Genomic DNA, 15,596 nt, shown 5'->3' with positions numbered 1-15,596 from the left:
TGTGACCCCACGGTCAGTAGCCCGCCAGGCTCCTCTGTCCATGGGATTCTCCAGGCAAGAGTACTGGAGTGGGTTGCCATTTCCTTCTCCAGGGGATCTTCCCAACTCAGGAATCGAACCCAGATCCCCTGCATTGCAGACAGATTCTTTACCAACTGATCTATGAACAGTACTGGTATACTCAATTCTCAGTAACTCTTTTTACTGCCCTCTGTAGTACTATAAAAAGTTAAAAAACAAAAAGTAAAATGATTTCAATACTTTACCAGTCATGGGATTTATTGGCTTCTCTAACAGCAATCTCTTTTCCAATGACTTGCCTATTGCTCCCGAGAACTTCTGGGGAGTAGTAATGTCATGTAGGTCTGTGTCTTTTAAGCTTTGGGAATCTCCCCTCTCCCCACTGCCAAAAAACAAAGACCAAAAAACAAAGCCTTGCTGGCTTTGTACCTACACCGTTTCTCCAGAATAACACAATATATATTAATATATATATATTTTTTTGGCTGCAAAAGTCTCTAAATCAAAGTGGTAAAACACTAGCAAGGATAATGGTTATATTATTTAAAATACTATCCAAATTATCTACAACAATGAGGAGAGTCTTCTGATTTAGAAAATAATGATTTCTTTAGTTATGATAAAGAGGGGGAAATGAAGAAAATGAAAGCTGCTTTAAAAGCATTAAAACATTTAAAATGAAAAGAATACTTAGCTTATTTTTACTGAAAAATTATTGTGCCCAGCACTATCCTGAAAACTCATTAAACATCTTCCGGACTCTACCATGTAGGTTCTCTACATTCAGTTCAGTTCAGTTCAGTCGCTCAGTCATGTCCGACTCTTTGCGACCCCGTGAATCGCAGCATGCCAGGCCTCCCTGTCCATCACCAACTCCCAGAGTTCACTCAGACTCACGTCCATCAAGTCAGTGATGCCATCCAGCCATCTCATCCTCTGTCGTCCCCTTCTCCTCCTGCCCCCAATCCCTCCTAGCATCAGAGTCTTTTCCAATGAGTCAACTCTTCACATAAGGTGGCCAAAGTACTGTAGTTTCAGCTTTAGCATCATTCCCTCCAAAGAAATCCCAGGGCTGATCTCCTTCAGAATGGACTGGTTGGATCTCCTTGCAGTCCAAGGGACTCTCAAGAGTCTTCTCCAACACCACACTTCAAAAGCATCAGTTCTTCGGTGCTCAGCTTTCTTCACAGTCCAACTCTCACATCCATACATGACCACAGGAAAAACCATAGCCTTGACTAGACGGACCTTTGTTGGCAAAGTAATGTCTCTGCTTTTCAATATGCTATCTAGGTTGGTCATAACTTTCCTTCCAAGGAGTAAGCGTCTTTTAATTTCATGGCTGCAGTCACCATCTGTAGTGATTTTGGAGCCCAAAAAAATAAAGTGTGACACTGTTTCCACTGTTTCCCCATCTATTTCCCATGAAGTGATGGGACCAGATGCCATGATCTTTGTTTTCTGAATGTTGAGCTTTAAGCCAACTTTTTCACTCTCCACTTTTACTTTCATCAAGAGGCTCTTTAGTTCCTCTTCACTTTCTGCCATAAGGGTGGTATCATCTGCATATCTGAGGTTATTGATATTTTTCCCGGCAATCTTGATTCCAGCTTGTGCTTCTTCCAATCCAGCGTTTCTCATGATGTACTCTGCATATAAGTTAAATAATCAGGGTGACGATATACAGCCTTGACGTACTCCTTTTCCTGTTTGGAACCAGTCTGTTGTTCCATGTCCAGTTCTATCTGTTGCTTCCTGACCTGCATATAGGTTTCTCAAGAGGCAGGTCAGGTGGTCTGGTATTCCCATCTCTTTCAGAATTTTCCACTGTGTATTGTGATCCACACAGTCAAAGGCTTTGGCATAGTCAGTAAAGCAGAAATGGATGTTTCTCTGGAACTCTCTTGCTTTTTCCATGATCCAGCAGATGTTGGCAATTTGATCTCTGGTTCCTCTGCCTTTTCGAAAACCAGCTTCAACATCTGGAAGTTCACAGTTCACATATTGCTGAAGGCTGGCTTGGAGAATTTTGAGCATTACTTTACTAGCGTGTGAGATGAGTGCAATTGTGCGGTAGTTTGAGCATTCTTTGGCACTGCCTTTCTTTAGGACTGGAACGAAAACTGACCTTTTCCAGTCCTGTGGCCACTGCTGAATTTTCCAAATTTGCTGGCATATTGAGTGCAGCACTTTCACAGCATCATCTTTCAGGATTTGAAATAGCTCACCTGGAATTCCATCACCTCCACTAGCTTTGTTCATAGTGATGCTTTCTAAGGCCCACTTGACTTCACATTCCAGGATGTCTGGCTCTAGGTCAGTGATCACACCATCGTGATTATCTGGGTCGTGAAGATCTGTTTTGTACAGTTCTGTGTATTCTTGCTACCTCTTCTTAATATCTTCTGCTCGATAAAGGACATTTATCTACATTAAGCCCCACTTTTTAGATGAAAAAATGGAGACACAGAGAAATTAAGAAACTTTCCTAAAGTCACAAAACTAGTAAAGACTGAAGCTAAGATTCCAAGTCAGCTAGGTTGGCTCCACAGTCCATGTCCATGAGCTCATGCTCATGTTTTTATTCACCTTCCCAAAGAAACAGGAATAATGCTGCTTGGTTTCAAGGTTCTCAGATTGGTCAAAAAAATTGGTTTACAATGTCCTCATCTTCCAAAAATGAATCAAGGTGACCATAAAAGAAACAGCCATATACAATTATCCTAGAAATAAAGTTTCATTCTTTTCAGAGTCAAGAAGCAGAAGCTATAGAATTTGCCTTTTTAAGGATTTATGCTTTAGCCATATATATACAATCTAAGGATGCTGTGGCAAACAGCAAAAACAACAATAGTATTAATATTAAGATAGGCCAGAGGGTGGCTTGCACTGGCACAATGAAGAATCTGATAGTCCTGGTTGCCCACCTACCTCTTTTTGCAACACATCCTCAGAACATTTTATTCTACTCCCAACTGCCCAAAGCTTTTCCCACCTCTACCACTGGTTCAAATGTTTTAGAGTAGATGGAAGTGACTCAGGATCCCCAGTTACCAATTAATATACTCTTGAATTTTGTTCAACTCAGTTAGACGTAAGAAAAAAACCTGGATTATCTGTTAAAGTGAGCCTCATTAAGGAGTGATTTATTAGGTAACATCTAGAATTATTTGAAGTATACATTATGCTCTTGAAAGGAGTATGAATTACGCCAGAATTTGAGATTGATGGAGTCTTTCAGGGGATATTTTTAAGAAGTAGGATTCCCAAGCTCTCTAGATGATTCTGGAAATGGTGTCCCTCTCACCACCTTCAGCTGGAACTAAAGACTCTTTCCTAAATGTTTACTTGACTCTTTAATAGTCTAAAACACACAGTTATTTGGGTAAGGGAAATGGTTATCTTCCATTCTGCAGAGAGATTTTCAACATGCAGTTTGAGGATGAGCTGCTTTGGACTCACCTGCAAGATTCCCAGCTCTACCTCTGACCAATGGCATCAGACTCTTCTGCTGGGTTTGAAGATAGTATAATCTGTATTCTAACAACCTCCCCCAGATGACTTTTATGTGTGCCTAAGTTTGGTCACCACTAACCTAGGGGGATCATTTAAAAAAATAAAACACCAGTGTCATTTTGGTTATTGGATCCTTTCCTATAATACCACAGACCAGAACTTCAAGAAGTATCATGTAAAAACCTAATTATAATAATTTTCAGAGACTAATAATTAACAAATCTACTTAACAAACTGTACACCTTTTTGTTGTAAATTATATGTGTGAAACGTCTCAGTGAATTCTTTGGTGGATGTCATTTAATCCTGCCTCACCTTCCATAAAATTAACTAGCTGGCCAAAGTTTTTTTTTTTACTGTGCTACCCACACGTGAGTCTCTAGGAACCCCTGAGGCATACTCTGAACAAGCCTCATTTCCTCTATAAAAGAAATCGAGTTTGATCAACTGTACAGAACTTAGGCTGATTAAACTTATACTAGCTATCAAAGGAAACTGCAATCTTGCAACTTTAGGCGTGTTTTAAAATAGGAAATACAATTATTTTTCTGGATGAGCAGACTGAACAGTAGCTTAAAGCTACAGAATCCAAGTAGAAAGCCTTTTAAGAATCTTTCTAGTTTTATAATTTGACTGAACTGCCTCTCCACACAACTGGATAGTCAACTTGTTTTTGTTTGTTTTTTAATCAGTTGAACCCAGGAAGAATTCCTTGCCCCTCTCTGATAATAGCCTCTTGAGAACCCTTTACAAAAATACAGTTTAGAAGCATGGAACATACAAAAAAAGAAACCATTTAACTTGATGATAATACCCTACCCAGGTAATTCAGATACCTAAGATAATTTTTCATTGGAATTATTTAGTTTGGCCAAGTTAACAGGCCAAACTTCAGTTACACCATATAATTACTCTTCTTTCTTACACTTTGTTTTCATTTGTCACTTACTCCTGATTCTTACCAATTGTCACCAACTTTCTTTTCCTTCACTTACAATCTAATCACAGTTCAACCAAGAATGTCACTTACTGTGAAAGTCTTCTTAATTCAGAGTCAGGTTGCATGCCATTGTGCTGACAGAGTAGACAAGAAATGTCCAAGGCCAGAGTTGTGTTGCTGAGATCTGTACCATGCTGATGCCGGGTACATTCAAGCAGCTGGCAACCAGTAACACTGTAGGAACTGATTCCAAACTACCTTTCAGAAACTAAAGATCTCATATACAGGGTGACTCGCTGATAAACAATTTAAGGGGAGAGCTCTTACTGAAAGTTATTGAAAGCTATGAATAATCCCGTGAAACTACATTCCAAGTCTACTTGGGAAAACTTTTAAAATTTGATTTTTCCTTTACGAGATCTTGGGAAAATCTAGTATTTTAGTTTAAAGTAAGTAACTTCCATTCCAGTTATTGTATTTGGATTTGTTCCACCGTACCTGGATTCATTCCAATTTATCTGTGGAACTGGGCAACTAATAGTCTTTATTCGGCATTTCTTATATTTCTTGAATGAAAATGGGATGGACTAGTGGGATTAATGGCTAGGTATTTAGAAGACACTAGTAATTCTGCCATTTTCTCTGTATAAGGACACAAAGATGGACAAAAGAGACAGGAGTTCTAATCCAGATCAAATTCTAGAAGTAGAGCTCACTTTCTCTTATTAAAAAAAAGTTAGATGCTGAAGAAGCTATTTAAATATTCTTCCAAAACTTTAACAGAAATGCCAATCAGTTACTAACATAATAAATCAGTGTACCCTGACTTTAAAAAGATATTTTCACTTATGATTAATAAGAAATACGGAAGTGTGAATTGTGGCATGTCAGTCTCTCAAGCTAAGAACTGATGAATTGGCAGCAAAGTCGGGTTTTTTAATGAATATATTGATACCTAAATGCTTAGAAAAAAATCTTTTCGAGTCTACTATCCACGAATTTACCAGAAAGCCAAGTTAACAACACAACTAATCTCGCAGACATCTGAGTTAGCCAGCACCATTTTGCTGGAGAGGGGAGACTGGACGCTGCGGGCAGTTGGGAAGGTTATAATCTGAGGAAACTAAAGGCGCCTGCAGAGAGGCCTCTTTCGTGGTCTCTGACGAAAAATGTTGAGGGAGAAGTAAAACCGTCCCAATTTCCCCAGAACGGTCCTCACTCGAAGCTCTGGTTCCAGGAGACGCACGCTTTGCTGAGGTAAGACGGTCCCCTACGATTTATAGCCAACCGCTCGCGAAGGGTAGGTGTTGAGGTGCGCAAAGAAGGCCGCCTTAGACGCCTTCGCCTTCGCCTTCTCCAAGTCCCTACCTCTCAGCGGAGCCGGGGGCAGCGAAGGAACCTCCGGGACAGCCCCGCTGCGCTGACGGGCGTCGTCGTGAGCCAATGAGCGCGCAGAGAGGCGGAGCAGGCAGGCCGGCGGGGCGGGATTTCCCGCGCCGGCCGCTCGGCGCCCGGCGAGGGCGGCGGAGCCAGCGAGAGAGGGCGGGTCGGGGTCAGCTGCTGCAGGCGGGCGGGTGCGGGGAGCTGTGGGCGGCCGCCTCGTCTCTTGCCGCCGCCCTCCGTTTGCCACGATGCCGGGGATCGACAAGCTGCCCATCGAGGAGACGCTGGAGGACAGCCCACAGGTTAGGCGGCGGGAGGCGAGGGAAGGAGCGGGGCTGGCCGACTCCAGGCCTGGCGCCGCCGCGGCCGCAGGTGCCCGCCCTGGCCCAGGTGGGCGCCGCCCCCCAGTATCCCTGCCTGTCGCGGGCGGCGCCCGGAGCTGCCGAGGCCGGGCCGCCCTCCCGAGGCCCGCGTGGGCCTGCGTCGCTGGGCCGAGAGCCGCGCTCGGGGTCTGGGAGTCGGAGGGCGGCGACCGAACCGCCGCCGCCGTGGCTGATGGGCCCGGCGGTCGCTACGCGCGCGGGGCTCCCTTGTATTTGACAAAAGATGCTTTTTAATTGCCGTGATGTGAGGTGATAAATCCAGATCCTGGAATTTTCTTTTCGAAAACCTCTTCGGAGGAAATGCAGGAGGAGAAAAGACCCTGTAGACTTAATGATTTCTGATCAAGCTAGGGAAGGAAATGGACAATTTGGGGGGAGGGGGGGAATACTGAAAGTCTGTCGGTTAGCCCGTGCGGAAATCCCTCGGCGAAGTCCGTCACTGATCCTGGAGCCTCCCGGCCGAGTGTCGTGACCCTGAGTGCAGTCGCTGTCACTCGGGCCGTGCATGCCGAGAGGTGGACGGCGCCTTTGCGGCTCCACGACTGCTGCGCCCGGGTTGCAGACTTGGCTCTAGTAAACTCATCAAAATAAAAGCCCCTTGTTTTGTGCATTGGGGATGATGCTGGTGTGGTTGCTCTGGCTTAAGATAGTCTCTTCCTTAAGAAAGGAAGACGTAACAGGGACTTATGTTTTCAGTACTGAAGAATGAAATCAGCTATGTTAAAAAAAAACATGCTGGTAGGGGCTGGAACTTGGGCTGAGAAACTTCATCCCTGGGCCTGTCTTCTTACACAATAAGGGATTCGAGACAATGTTGCTGTTGGGCTACCACTTAGAATGAAGACAGTTGTCTGAAATGTTCATTTAGAACTACAGTTGCACATATTTCATGTGTCCTAATGGTTTAATATGACTCCAGAAGAACAGGAGGGAGAGGCTAGATCCCACTTTCCTGTATGACTTGTCTGCCATGGATATGGTGCCAGTTTTGACTGCCAAGTTGGAGTTGGGCTCTGATTGTAGAATTGATTGGGCTTTTTTTCACGCTGAAAGTTATCTTCACAGGCCCGGTAATGTACTCTTATCAGCCTATACTGACACAAAGAGAGACCGACTTCTTGGCTTATTTTGACTGCCAGAATAATAGCCAGTTCAAATATTTAATGACTTCTGTAGTATAAAGTTATAAGCTACATTTGTTTCAGATGTTTAGCAAAAATTTTGTGGAATGTATTGGTCAGGTACAGTTAGTCATTTTACTTTTTTATAAGACTCAACAGCCTGCCTTACCTTTTTTCTCTTACCTAGCCTGGCTTTTATAGCTGCTCATAAAGACTGCTCAGAATGGGTTACACAGTGCCCTTAGCCATGACTTATGAGGAGGGTATAATCTGTTAATTTATCTAATTTCTTGAGTTTTTCACACAGTAAGTTTACAACTTGAGCATTAGTTTTTTGTATTTTCTGTTTTTTACAAGCATGTGCTATATTAGTATTAATTTTTAATGAAATAGCCACATTGATAGTCTTTCAATTTCTAGAAGTAATAAATCTGAACTAGTTAATATTTATTTGGGAAAGTTAATTGGGACAACTGGGATTTAGAAAGGGAAAACATAGGGAAGCAATTCTAGGGGAAAACTTGTGGCAAGAATGAAAGCCCTGGATTTGGGATTTAGGATATAAGGGTTTTAGTCTTTACTGCCAGTTGGTACCTTCTACTTTATGGCAAGTCACTTAACTCTCTGAATTTCAGCTGTTATAGATAGTGAAAGTTTTAATCTTTGTACTTGATTATAAAAATAATAGTTGTTTGCTTCAGAAAAATTAAAGGTACAGAAAGCACAGAGTTACCTGTCCAGCACTCGGGAGCAAACTCTGTTAATAGTTTGCTTTCTTTTTTGTAGGTTTTTTTCCTTTCTCTTACACCTTTTAATGTGATTGAGATTATATTGTGCATAATGATTTTTATTTGGCTTTAACTACACATGATAACTTAAGTATCTTCACACATTATTACATACTGAATAAACAACTCAAAGGTTGCGTGTTTCCTTCACTGACTTAATATGGTTGTCCTATTGTTGGACTTTTGTAGTTTTATATAGAAAGCTGAGATTAATGCTTTGGGACATAAATTTTTGTTCTTATCTGGACTGTTTATCTAGCATCAGTTCAGGTCAGTCGCTCAGTCATGTCCAACTCTTTGCGACCCCATGAACCACAGCACACCAGGCCTCCCTGCCCATCGCCAACTCCCAGAGTTTACTCAAATTCATGTCTATTGAGTCAGTGATGCCATCCAACCATCTCATTTTATGTCATCTCCTTCTCCTCCCGCCTTCAGTCTTTCCCAGCATCAGGATCTTTTCAAGTGAGGCAGCTCTCCACATCAGGTGGCCAAAGCATTAGAGTTTCAGCTTCAGCATCAGTCCTTCCAATGAACACCCAGGACTGATCTCCTTTAGGGTGGATTGGTTGGCTCTCCTTGCAGTCCAAGGGACTCTCAAGAGTCTTCTCCAACACCACAGTTCAAAAGCATCAATTCTTCGGTGCTCAGTAAAGTCCAACTCTCACATCCATACATGACTACTGGAAAAACCATAGCCTTGACTAGATGAAACTTTGTTTGCAAAGTAATGTCTCTGCTTTTTAAAATGCTGTTTAGGTTGGTCATAACTTTCCTTCCAAGGAGTAAGTGTCTTAATTTCATGGCTGCAGTCACCATCTGCAGTGATTTTGGAGCCCAGAAAAATAAAGTTTTCCACTGTTTCCCCATCTATTTCCCATGAAGTGATGGGACCAGATGCCATGATCTTCGTTTTCTGAATGTTGAGCTTTAAGCCAACTTTTTCACTCTCTTCTTTCACTTTCATCAAGAGGCTCTTTCTTGAAGTTCTTCTTCACTTTCTGCCATAAGGGTGGTGTCATCTGCATATCTGAGGTTATTGATATTTCTCCCAACAATCTTGATTCCAGCTTGTGCTTCCTCCAGCCCAGTGTTTCTCTTGATGTACTCTGCAGATAAGTTAAATAAGCGGGGTGACAATATACAGCCTTGACGTACTCCTTTCCTAATTTGGAACCAGTCTGTTGTTCCATGTCCAGTTCTAACTTGCTTCCTAACCTGTATGCAGGTTTCTCAAGAGGCAGGTCAGGTGGTCTGGTATTCCTATCTCTTTCAGAATTTTCCACAATTTATTGTGATCCATACAGTCAAAGGCTTTGGCATAGTCAGTAAAGCAGAAATGGATGTTTTTCTGGAACTCTCTTGCTTTTTCGATGATCCAGTGGATGTTGGCAATTTGATCTCTGGTTCCTCTGCCTTTTCTAAATCCAGTTTGAACATCTGGAAGTTCACAGTTCATGTACTGTTGAAGCCTGGCTTGGAGAATTTTGAGCATTACTTTGGTAGTGTGTGAAATGAATGCAATTGTTCAGTAGTTTGAGCATTCTTTGGCATTGCCTTTCTTTGGGACTGGAATGAAAACTGACCTTTTCCAGGCTGAGTTTTCCAAATTTGCTGGCATATTGAGTGCAGCACTTTCACAGCATCATCTTTCAGGATTTGAAATAGCTCACCTGGAATTCCATCACCTCCACTAGCTCTGTTCATAATGATGCTTCCTAAGGCACATTTGACTTCACATTCCAGGATGTCTGGTTCTAGATGAGTGATCACACCATCGTGATTATCTGGGTCGTGAAGATCTTTTTGTACAGTTCTGTGTATTCTTGCTACCTCTTCTTAATATCTTCTGCTTCTGTTAAGTCAAAGTGAAAGTGAAGTCGCTCAATCGTGTCCGACTGCTTGCAGTCCCATAGACTGTAGCCTACCAGGCTCCTCTGTCCATGGGATTTTCCAGGCAATCGTACTGGAGTGGATTGCCATTTCCTTCTCCAGGGGATCTTCCCAACCCAGGGCTCGAACCCAGGTCTCCCACATTGTAGACAGACGCTTTACCATCTGAACCACCAGGGAAGCTTCTGTTAGGTCCATCCCATTTCTGTCCTTTATTGAGCCCATCTTTGCATGAAATGTTCTCTTGGTATCTCTAATTTTCTTGAAGAAATCTTTAGTCTTTCCCATTCTATTGTTTTCCTCTATTTCTTTGCACTGATCACTGAGGAAGGCTTTCTTATCTCTCCTTGCTGTTCTTTAGAACTCTGCATTCAAATGGGTATATCTTTCCTTTTCTCCTTTGCTTTTCTCTTCTCTTCTTTTCACAGCTATTTGTAAGGCCTCGTCAGAGAGCCATTTTGCTTTTTTGCATTTCTTTTTCTTGGGGATGGTCTTGATCCCTGTCTCCTATACAATGTCATTTTACAGGATTTATCTAGCATAGAGTCTAAGAAGATGATAATAGAAAGGAGGAAAACTTTTAAAGCTCCTGATATAGATGTATTTTTTAGATTATTTAATCATAATCAAATGTGGCCTGCCAACTGCTATATAAAATAGAACTTGGAAGTTGTGAAGGACTACCCTGAATTATAGTTATTATTTTTAGTTTTGTTGTGTGCGCTAAGTTGCTTCAGTCATCTCCAACTCTTTACGACCCTATGGACTGTAGCCTGCCAGGCTTCTCTGTGCATGGATTCTCCAGGCAAGAATTCTAGAGTCGGCTGCCATGCCACCTAGGGGTTCTTAGCGACACAGGGATCAAACTTTGGTCTCTTATGTCTCCTACATTGGCAGGCGGGTTCTTTACCACTTAGCACCACCTGGGAAGCCCCTCTTTTTAGTTTTACTTTACAGTAACTAAGTATTAAAATAGAGGTATATTTGCAAGTCCAAATCCAGATAATTGAACAAAAACATTTTTAGGTTTATCTTGCTCAAACTGTACCATTCTGCAAAAGATATCATTTGTTGAAGTAGGAAATCTGAAGCCTATACTAGATACCTTATCCATGTTTACATATTGTTTTTAAGTCAGAAACTTTCTATTTAGTAAGAACAGATATGATCTTTAAAAAATAATTGATTTTATGTGTAGATAAATATCAATGATTCATCCAAGCTAGAACTGGGAAGACAAACTCTAGTCCCAAATGAAGGCTTTTCTCTTTGGCATAATGTGAAATACTCATAGATTATGAGGCGTACTTTTTTTGATTCACATTTTGGTATCTCTTATATTGAGATGCCTCTTATACTTGATGTTGTTTTCCTTGTAAATTGCCTGCAAATGTACACACTTGGTTATTTCTCCCAGTGACATGGCTGCACCAAGTGCAACTTTTCAGTGTTCAGCCAACAAATCAATTTAACAACCACTTGAAGGATTATCAGTCTTGTTTTTTGTCTGAAAATATTTCTTTGACAGCTGGAAAAATGAAGCAAGTGTTGCCATCAAAACTTGCTGACTGGATATCAATAGTTTGAAAGAAAATACTGGAGATAAAAGTGGAGCGCTTCTAAGAAATATTTGTCACCTGCTTGTGGCACAGAATAATACTGGATGTGAAACCATGGCTAGTGATGACTCTTATGTCAAAAAAATACAAGAGTTGAAATTATAGGGACTTCCCTGGTGGTCCAGTGGTTAAGACTCTGTACTTTCAATGCAGGGAGCGCAGGTTCAGTTCCTGGTCAGGGGAAAAACATGCAGCATGGTGCAGCCAAAAACAAAAAAGTTGAAATTTTAGAGTTGTATTAATTTAGGCAATTTGTGTTTTCTTTTTTTTGTGTTTATATGAGAGTTATATATAAAATTCTGCCAAAGATCTGTTCCCATGAATATAAAGTAAAAACTTCAAAACATAAGAAAATCTCAATTCATAGCTTAATTGCCAGCATTATTTTGTTTGTTATACACGCATGCTTAGTTGCTCAGTCATGTCCACCCCATGGACTGTGGCCCATCGGGCTCCTCTGTCCATGGAGCTCTCCGGGCAAGAATACTGGCGTAGGTTGCCATTTCCTACTTCAGGGGATCTTCGCGACCTAGGGATCGAACCTGGATCTCCTGCATTGAAGGCGGGTTCTTTACTGTCTGAGCCACCATAAAGCTGGTGCAGCTCATAGTGGATGTCAGCATAGATTCTATGAAATGGTACCATACTGATTGCATTTGTGTAAGCTGCTAACTTTAAACAGTCATTATACAATTTTGAACTTGATATTATGAACTTAAAAACACAGGGACATTGTTTCAACCCTGTTTGAGGCTAAGAACATCTTTTAAGTTTACTACATGTTTTTGCATAATGTTTTATTCCTTGAATTAGAATGATCATTTTTGAAGATAAAAAGAAAAACCTAAGTGGCAGATTCTTCTTCAGAATGGAACTACCTAAACAAGATTTCATAACGTTTTCTTTTTTACATATTAAAATAACGCTTGGGGAATAGGAGTAGGGCACTAGAGCTAAAAAAAAAAAATTCTGTTAGATTTAAATCTCTGAGGCATACTTTGGTTTCTTTTCAGAGCGTATAAGTTGTTTTCATTTTTAAATCTCTGGGGCATTGGGAAGTACAGGACTGAGATAAACTGGATTCATATACTGGCATGATTTTGTGCTGCCTTTTTTTTTAAATCATAGTGTCTTAGCTGCTGTTTCTGAAAATAGGAAGCTAAGGAAGAAGTTGATTTTTAAGAATCAATTTCTAAGGCTAAGGTTTAAATTAGCTAATTGTACAATAAAAGTAGACCCTGATGCTGGGAAAGATTGAAGGCAGGAGGAGAAGGGGACGACAGAGGATCAGATGGTTGGATGGTATCACCAACTGCATGGACATGAGTTTGGGCAAGTTCCGGAAGTTGGTGATAGACAGGAAAGCCTGGCGTGCTGCAGTCCATGGGGTCGCAAAGTGTTGAACAGGACTGAGCGACTGAACTGACTGACAATAAAAGTACAAAGTTGCTTTTTAGATTTTAAGATGTAATTAACTCAATAATTGTTGAAATTTAATTCTTCGCCTGCCTATGGGATATAAAAAAGTGATCATAGTTTACCTTAATATGCTGTTTCCTTATCTCTAACAGTCTTAACATTTACTGACTGACAAGTTTTTACTCTGAAAGTGCAGGTAATTTTTACATGCCCATGCTCATTGTGCAAAAAAAAAAAAAAAGAAAGAAAAGCCTAACAATATAGAAATGTATAAAGAAGAAGAAAAAGTAACCCCAAAGTCTGCACTCAGAAAAAATCTTGTTAGCATTTTATAGGCCATGTTGGGGATGGAAAGGGGCACTGTGGTGTGATTTTGGATTGCAGTGGGGAGGGGTTTGATATCAGTAGAACTAGAAGAGACTGGAAAAAGAGAAATAATCATACTAAATTATCCTGAGAAGAGATATTTAAAATATTTATACATGCAGTAATGTTAATTTACTCTTATCTGAGTCTGTAGATTTTGTCTTAGTTTAATTGCAGACTTTCTAATTCATAAAAATATACCTTTGTTGCTCCTTCTGAGGTTTGTGTGACATAGTTGGAAAATCGCTCTGTTTTAATGAAGTAGAATTGAGAATAAAGAACTCTGACATCTTGGCATTTCTATCAAAAGAGAGAAAATAGATTAAAACTCAGAACTGTTAAAGAGTTCTAGTATCCTATGATTTTTCCTTCCTTTAGGGGGGAAAAAAAAAGATTTCCACTTGATTTATATAATGGTTAACACAAACTTACTGCTTTTATTTTATACAGACAAGGTCTTTACTGGGTGTATTTGAAGAAGATGCCACAGCTATTTCCAACTATATGAACCAGTTGTATCAGGCTATGCGTCGGATTTATGATGCACAGGTAAAGAACTAAAGGCTGACTCAGTGCATTTATAAAATGAATCTTTAAGCCCATGGGGACAGAAATAGTATGTCTCTTATTTACTGGTGTTTAGCCCTGTCTGTGTTGCAGAGTTGAATAGATGAATGAAGATTAAGTATTTTGTATTACAGAGCTCACATTTCCATTACTGGTGTATAGTTTGTAGCACTACAAAAGTGATGAATCATCTGCTCTTCTTCCCCAAACACAGTAAGGACTTTCTTAGCGAAACTCATTGATAGTGATCTTTGCCTAAGATTTGACTGAAAACCCCATATTGTCACCAGTATTTTCTCTAATCATGTTTTTAATCTTATGGGATACTTCCCCTTTTTGAGCAGAGGGCTTGAAAGTAGCTAGCCTCTATCTAGTTAGAAGGTAATAAAGATGAGATATAGCTCCCAGGTATCAGAAGATGAATTTTAAAAGGAGGCAACCAGATTTTTTAGTTGAACAGACAAAAGCTTTGAGCCTGTGTTTAGGCACCTTAATTATAAACTTTTAACAGCAACCTTGGTCCTATGATAAACTCTCTTTGGGATTAATTAAGAGCACCAGTTTCTTTTTTTTCCTCCTTAATTTCTCTTCTTTCTGAACTCAAATATTCATTAGGTACTTTAAAGTTACTGTGATAGTTATTTATTTTGCTTAGTGATAGGTCTCTCAAGAATTTGATTTCTGACTACATAATGTATAAAAGAAAAACTACATTTGTCATTATACTCATCACTGAAAAAAGTCTTTAAAAAAAAGTATTACCTTCATATGGCTGTGTTGCTGTACTATATGACTAGGTCGACCACATTTTGGTTGTATGTTATTAAATGCTTCATGGCTTATTATCAGCATGTAGAGAACAGGGATAATCAGTCAACACTGTAGACTGTCTTAAGATTTTGCTGAATAACCTTATATACAGCTTACTTCTAGCTTTAACTATTAGTTTTTATTAGCTGAAAAGAAAAAGCACACGTCTGAAACACTGCTAAATTCCTTGATGGTGTCTGTTCATGGTTTGAGTCTCCTTTTAAAGTGCTTTAGTTGTAGTTCCCTTTCCAGTGATTTAAGGGAACATGTTGTACAGTATTTAAGTGATGAATAAAAGTGGCGTAGGTATCTTCAATTAAAGTTTTTTCCTTTGTCTGTACTATTGTGTTAATTTGAATGTTCATCTTTTCCAGAATGAATTAAGTGCAGCAACACACCTGACTTCAAAACTTTTAAAAGAATATGAAAAACAGGTACCGTATATGGAAGTTTTAAAAATATGATTTAAAATGTGTAGTGATACAGTATCTATATAGATAAACAGAATTTCTTTTCAGTAATTCTAAGCATTTTAGAACTCATAGAAGGTAATTTTGATACGCCATTGAAATTCTATTATGCACTTATGTCTAATTTTAATGACTTTATGTTAGAGACAGAGGTCATCTGATTTGCCTCTTTTTTCAAATGAAGAAACTGAGGCTTGCTCAAGGTTACACAGCTGGTTAGCAGAGGAACTGGAGCTAATTTTAAATCTCTGAATTCCTAGTGTGGTGTGCATTCCTGTATATCATGTTGATTGGTTACTT

General features: G+C 40.1%; 2 protein-coding genes across 11 annotated transcripts in view; one reads left to right on the top strand and one right to left on the bottom strand.

Annotated features, from left to right (window-relative positions):
• Window positions 1-15,596, bottom strand: part of HESX1 (HESX homeobox 1) — a 40,329-nt gene that overhangs the window by 17,685 nt on the left and 7,048 nt on the right. For 2 of the 10 annotated variants that reach the window (XM_061396597.1, XM_061396600.1), the window contains exon 1: window positions 4,568-5,857. The exons of 2 other annotated variants lie outside the window; for them this stretch is intronic. Coding sequence is in view for 3 of the 8 variants with exons in the window: in XM_061396594.1 (XP_061252578.1) it covers window positions 267-403; window positions 4,568-4,602 (172 nt within the window). In the remaining 5 variants the exon portion in view is untranslated. Of the gene's footprint in view, window positions 1-266; window positions 404-3,483; window positions 3,617-4,563; window positions 5,864-15,596 lie in introns of those variants that run through there. 6 more of the 10 variants (XM_061396602.1, XM_061396603.1, XM_061396594.1 and 3 more) reach the window with 5 other exon arrangements.
• Window positions 6,079-15,596, top strand: part of APPL1 (adaptor protein, phosphotyrosine interacting with PH domain and leucine zipper 1) — a 34,367-nt gene continuing 24,849 nt past the window's right edge. The window contains exons 1-3 of the mRNA XM_061396590.1: window positions 6,079-6,162; window positions 13,900-13,998; window positions 15,201-15,260. Coding sequence (XP_061252574.1) covers window positions 6,109-6,162; window positions 13,900-13,998; window positions 15,201-15,260 — 213 coding nt within the window. The 5' untranslated portion in view covers window positions 6,079-6,108. The remainder of the gene's footprint in view (window positions 6,163-13,899; window positions 13,999-15,200; window positions 15,261-15,596) is intronic.

The sequence above is a fragment of the Bos javanicus genome, chromosome 22 (genome assembly GCF_032452875.1).
Source record: "Bos javanicus breed banteng chromosome 22, ARS-OSU_banteng_1.0, whole genome shotgun sequence".
Classification (NCBI taxonomy): domain Eukaryota; kingdom Metazoa; phylum Chordata; class Mammalia; order Artiodactyla; family Bovidae; genus Bos; species Bos javanicus.
Note: the sequence above shows the minus strand (reverse complement) of the source record. Positions and strands in the feature narration are given on the sequence as shown.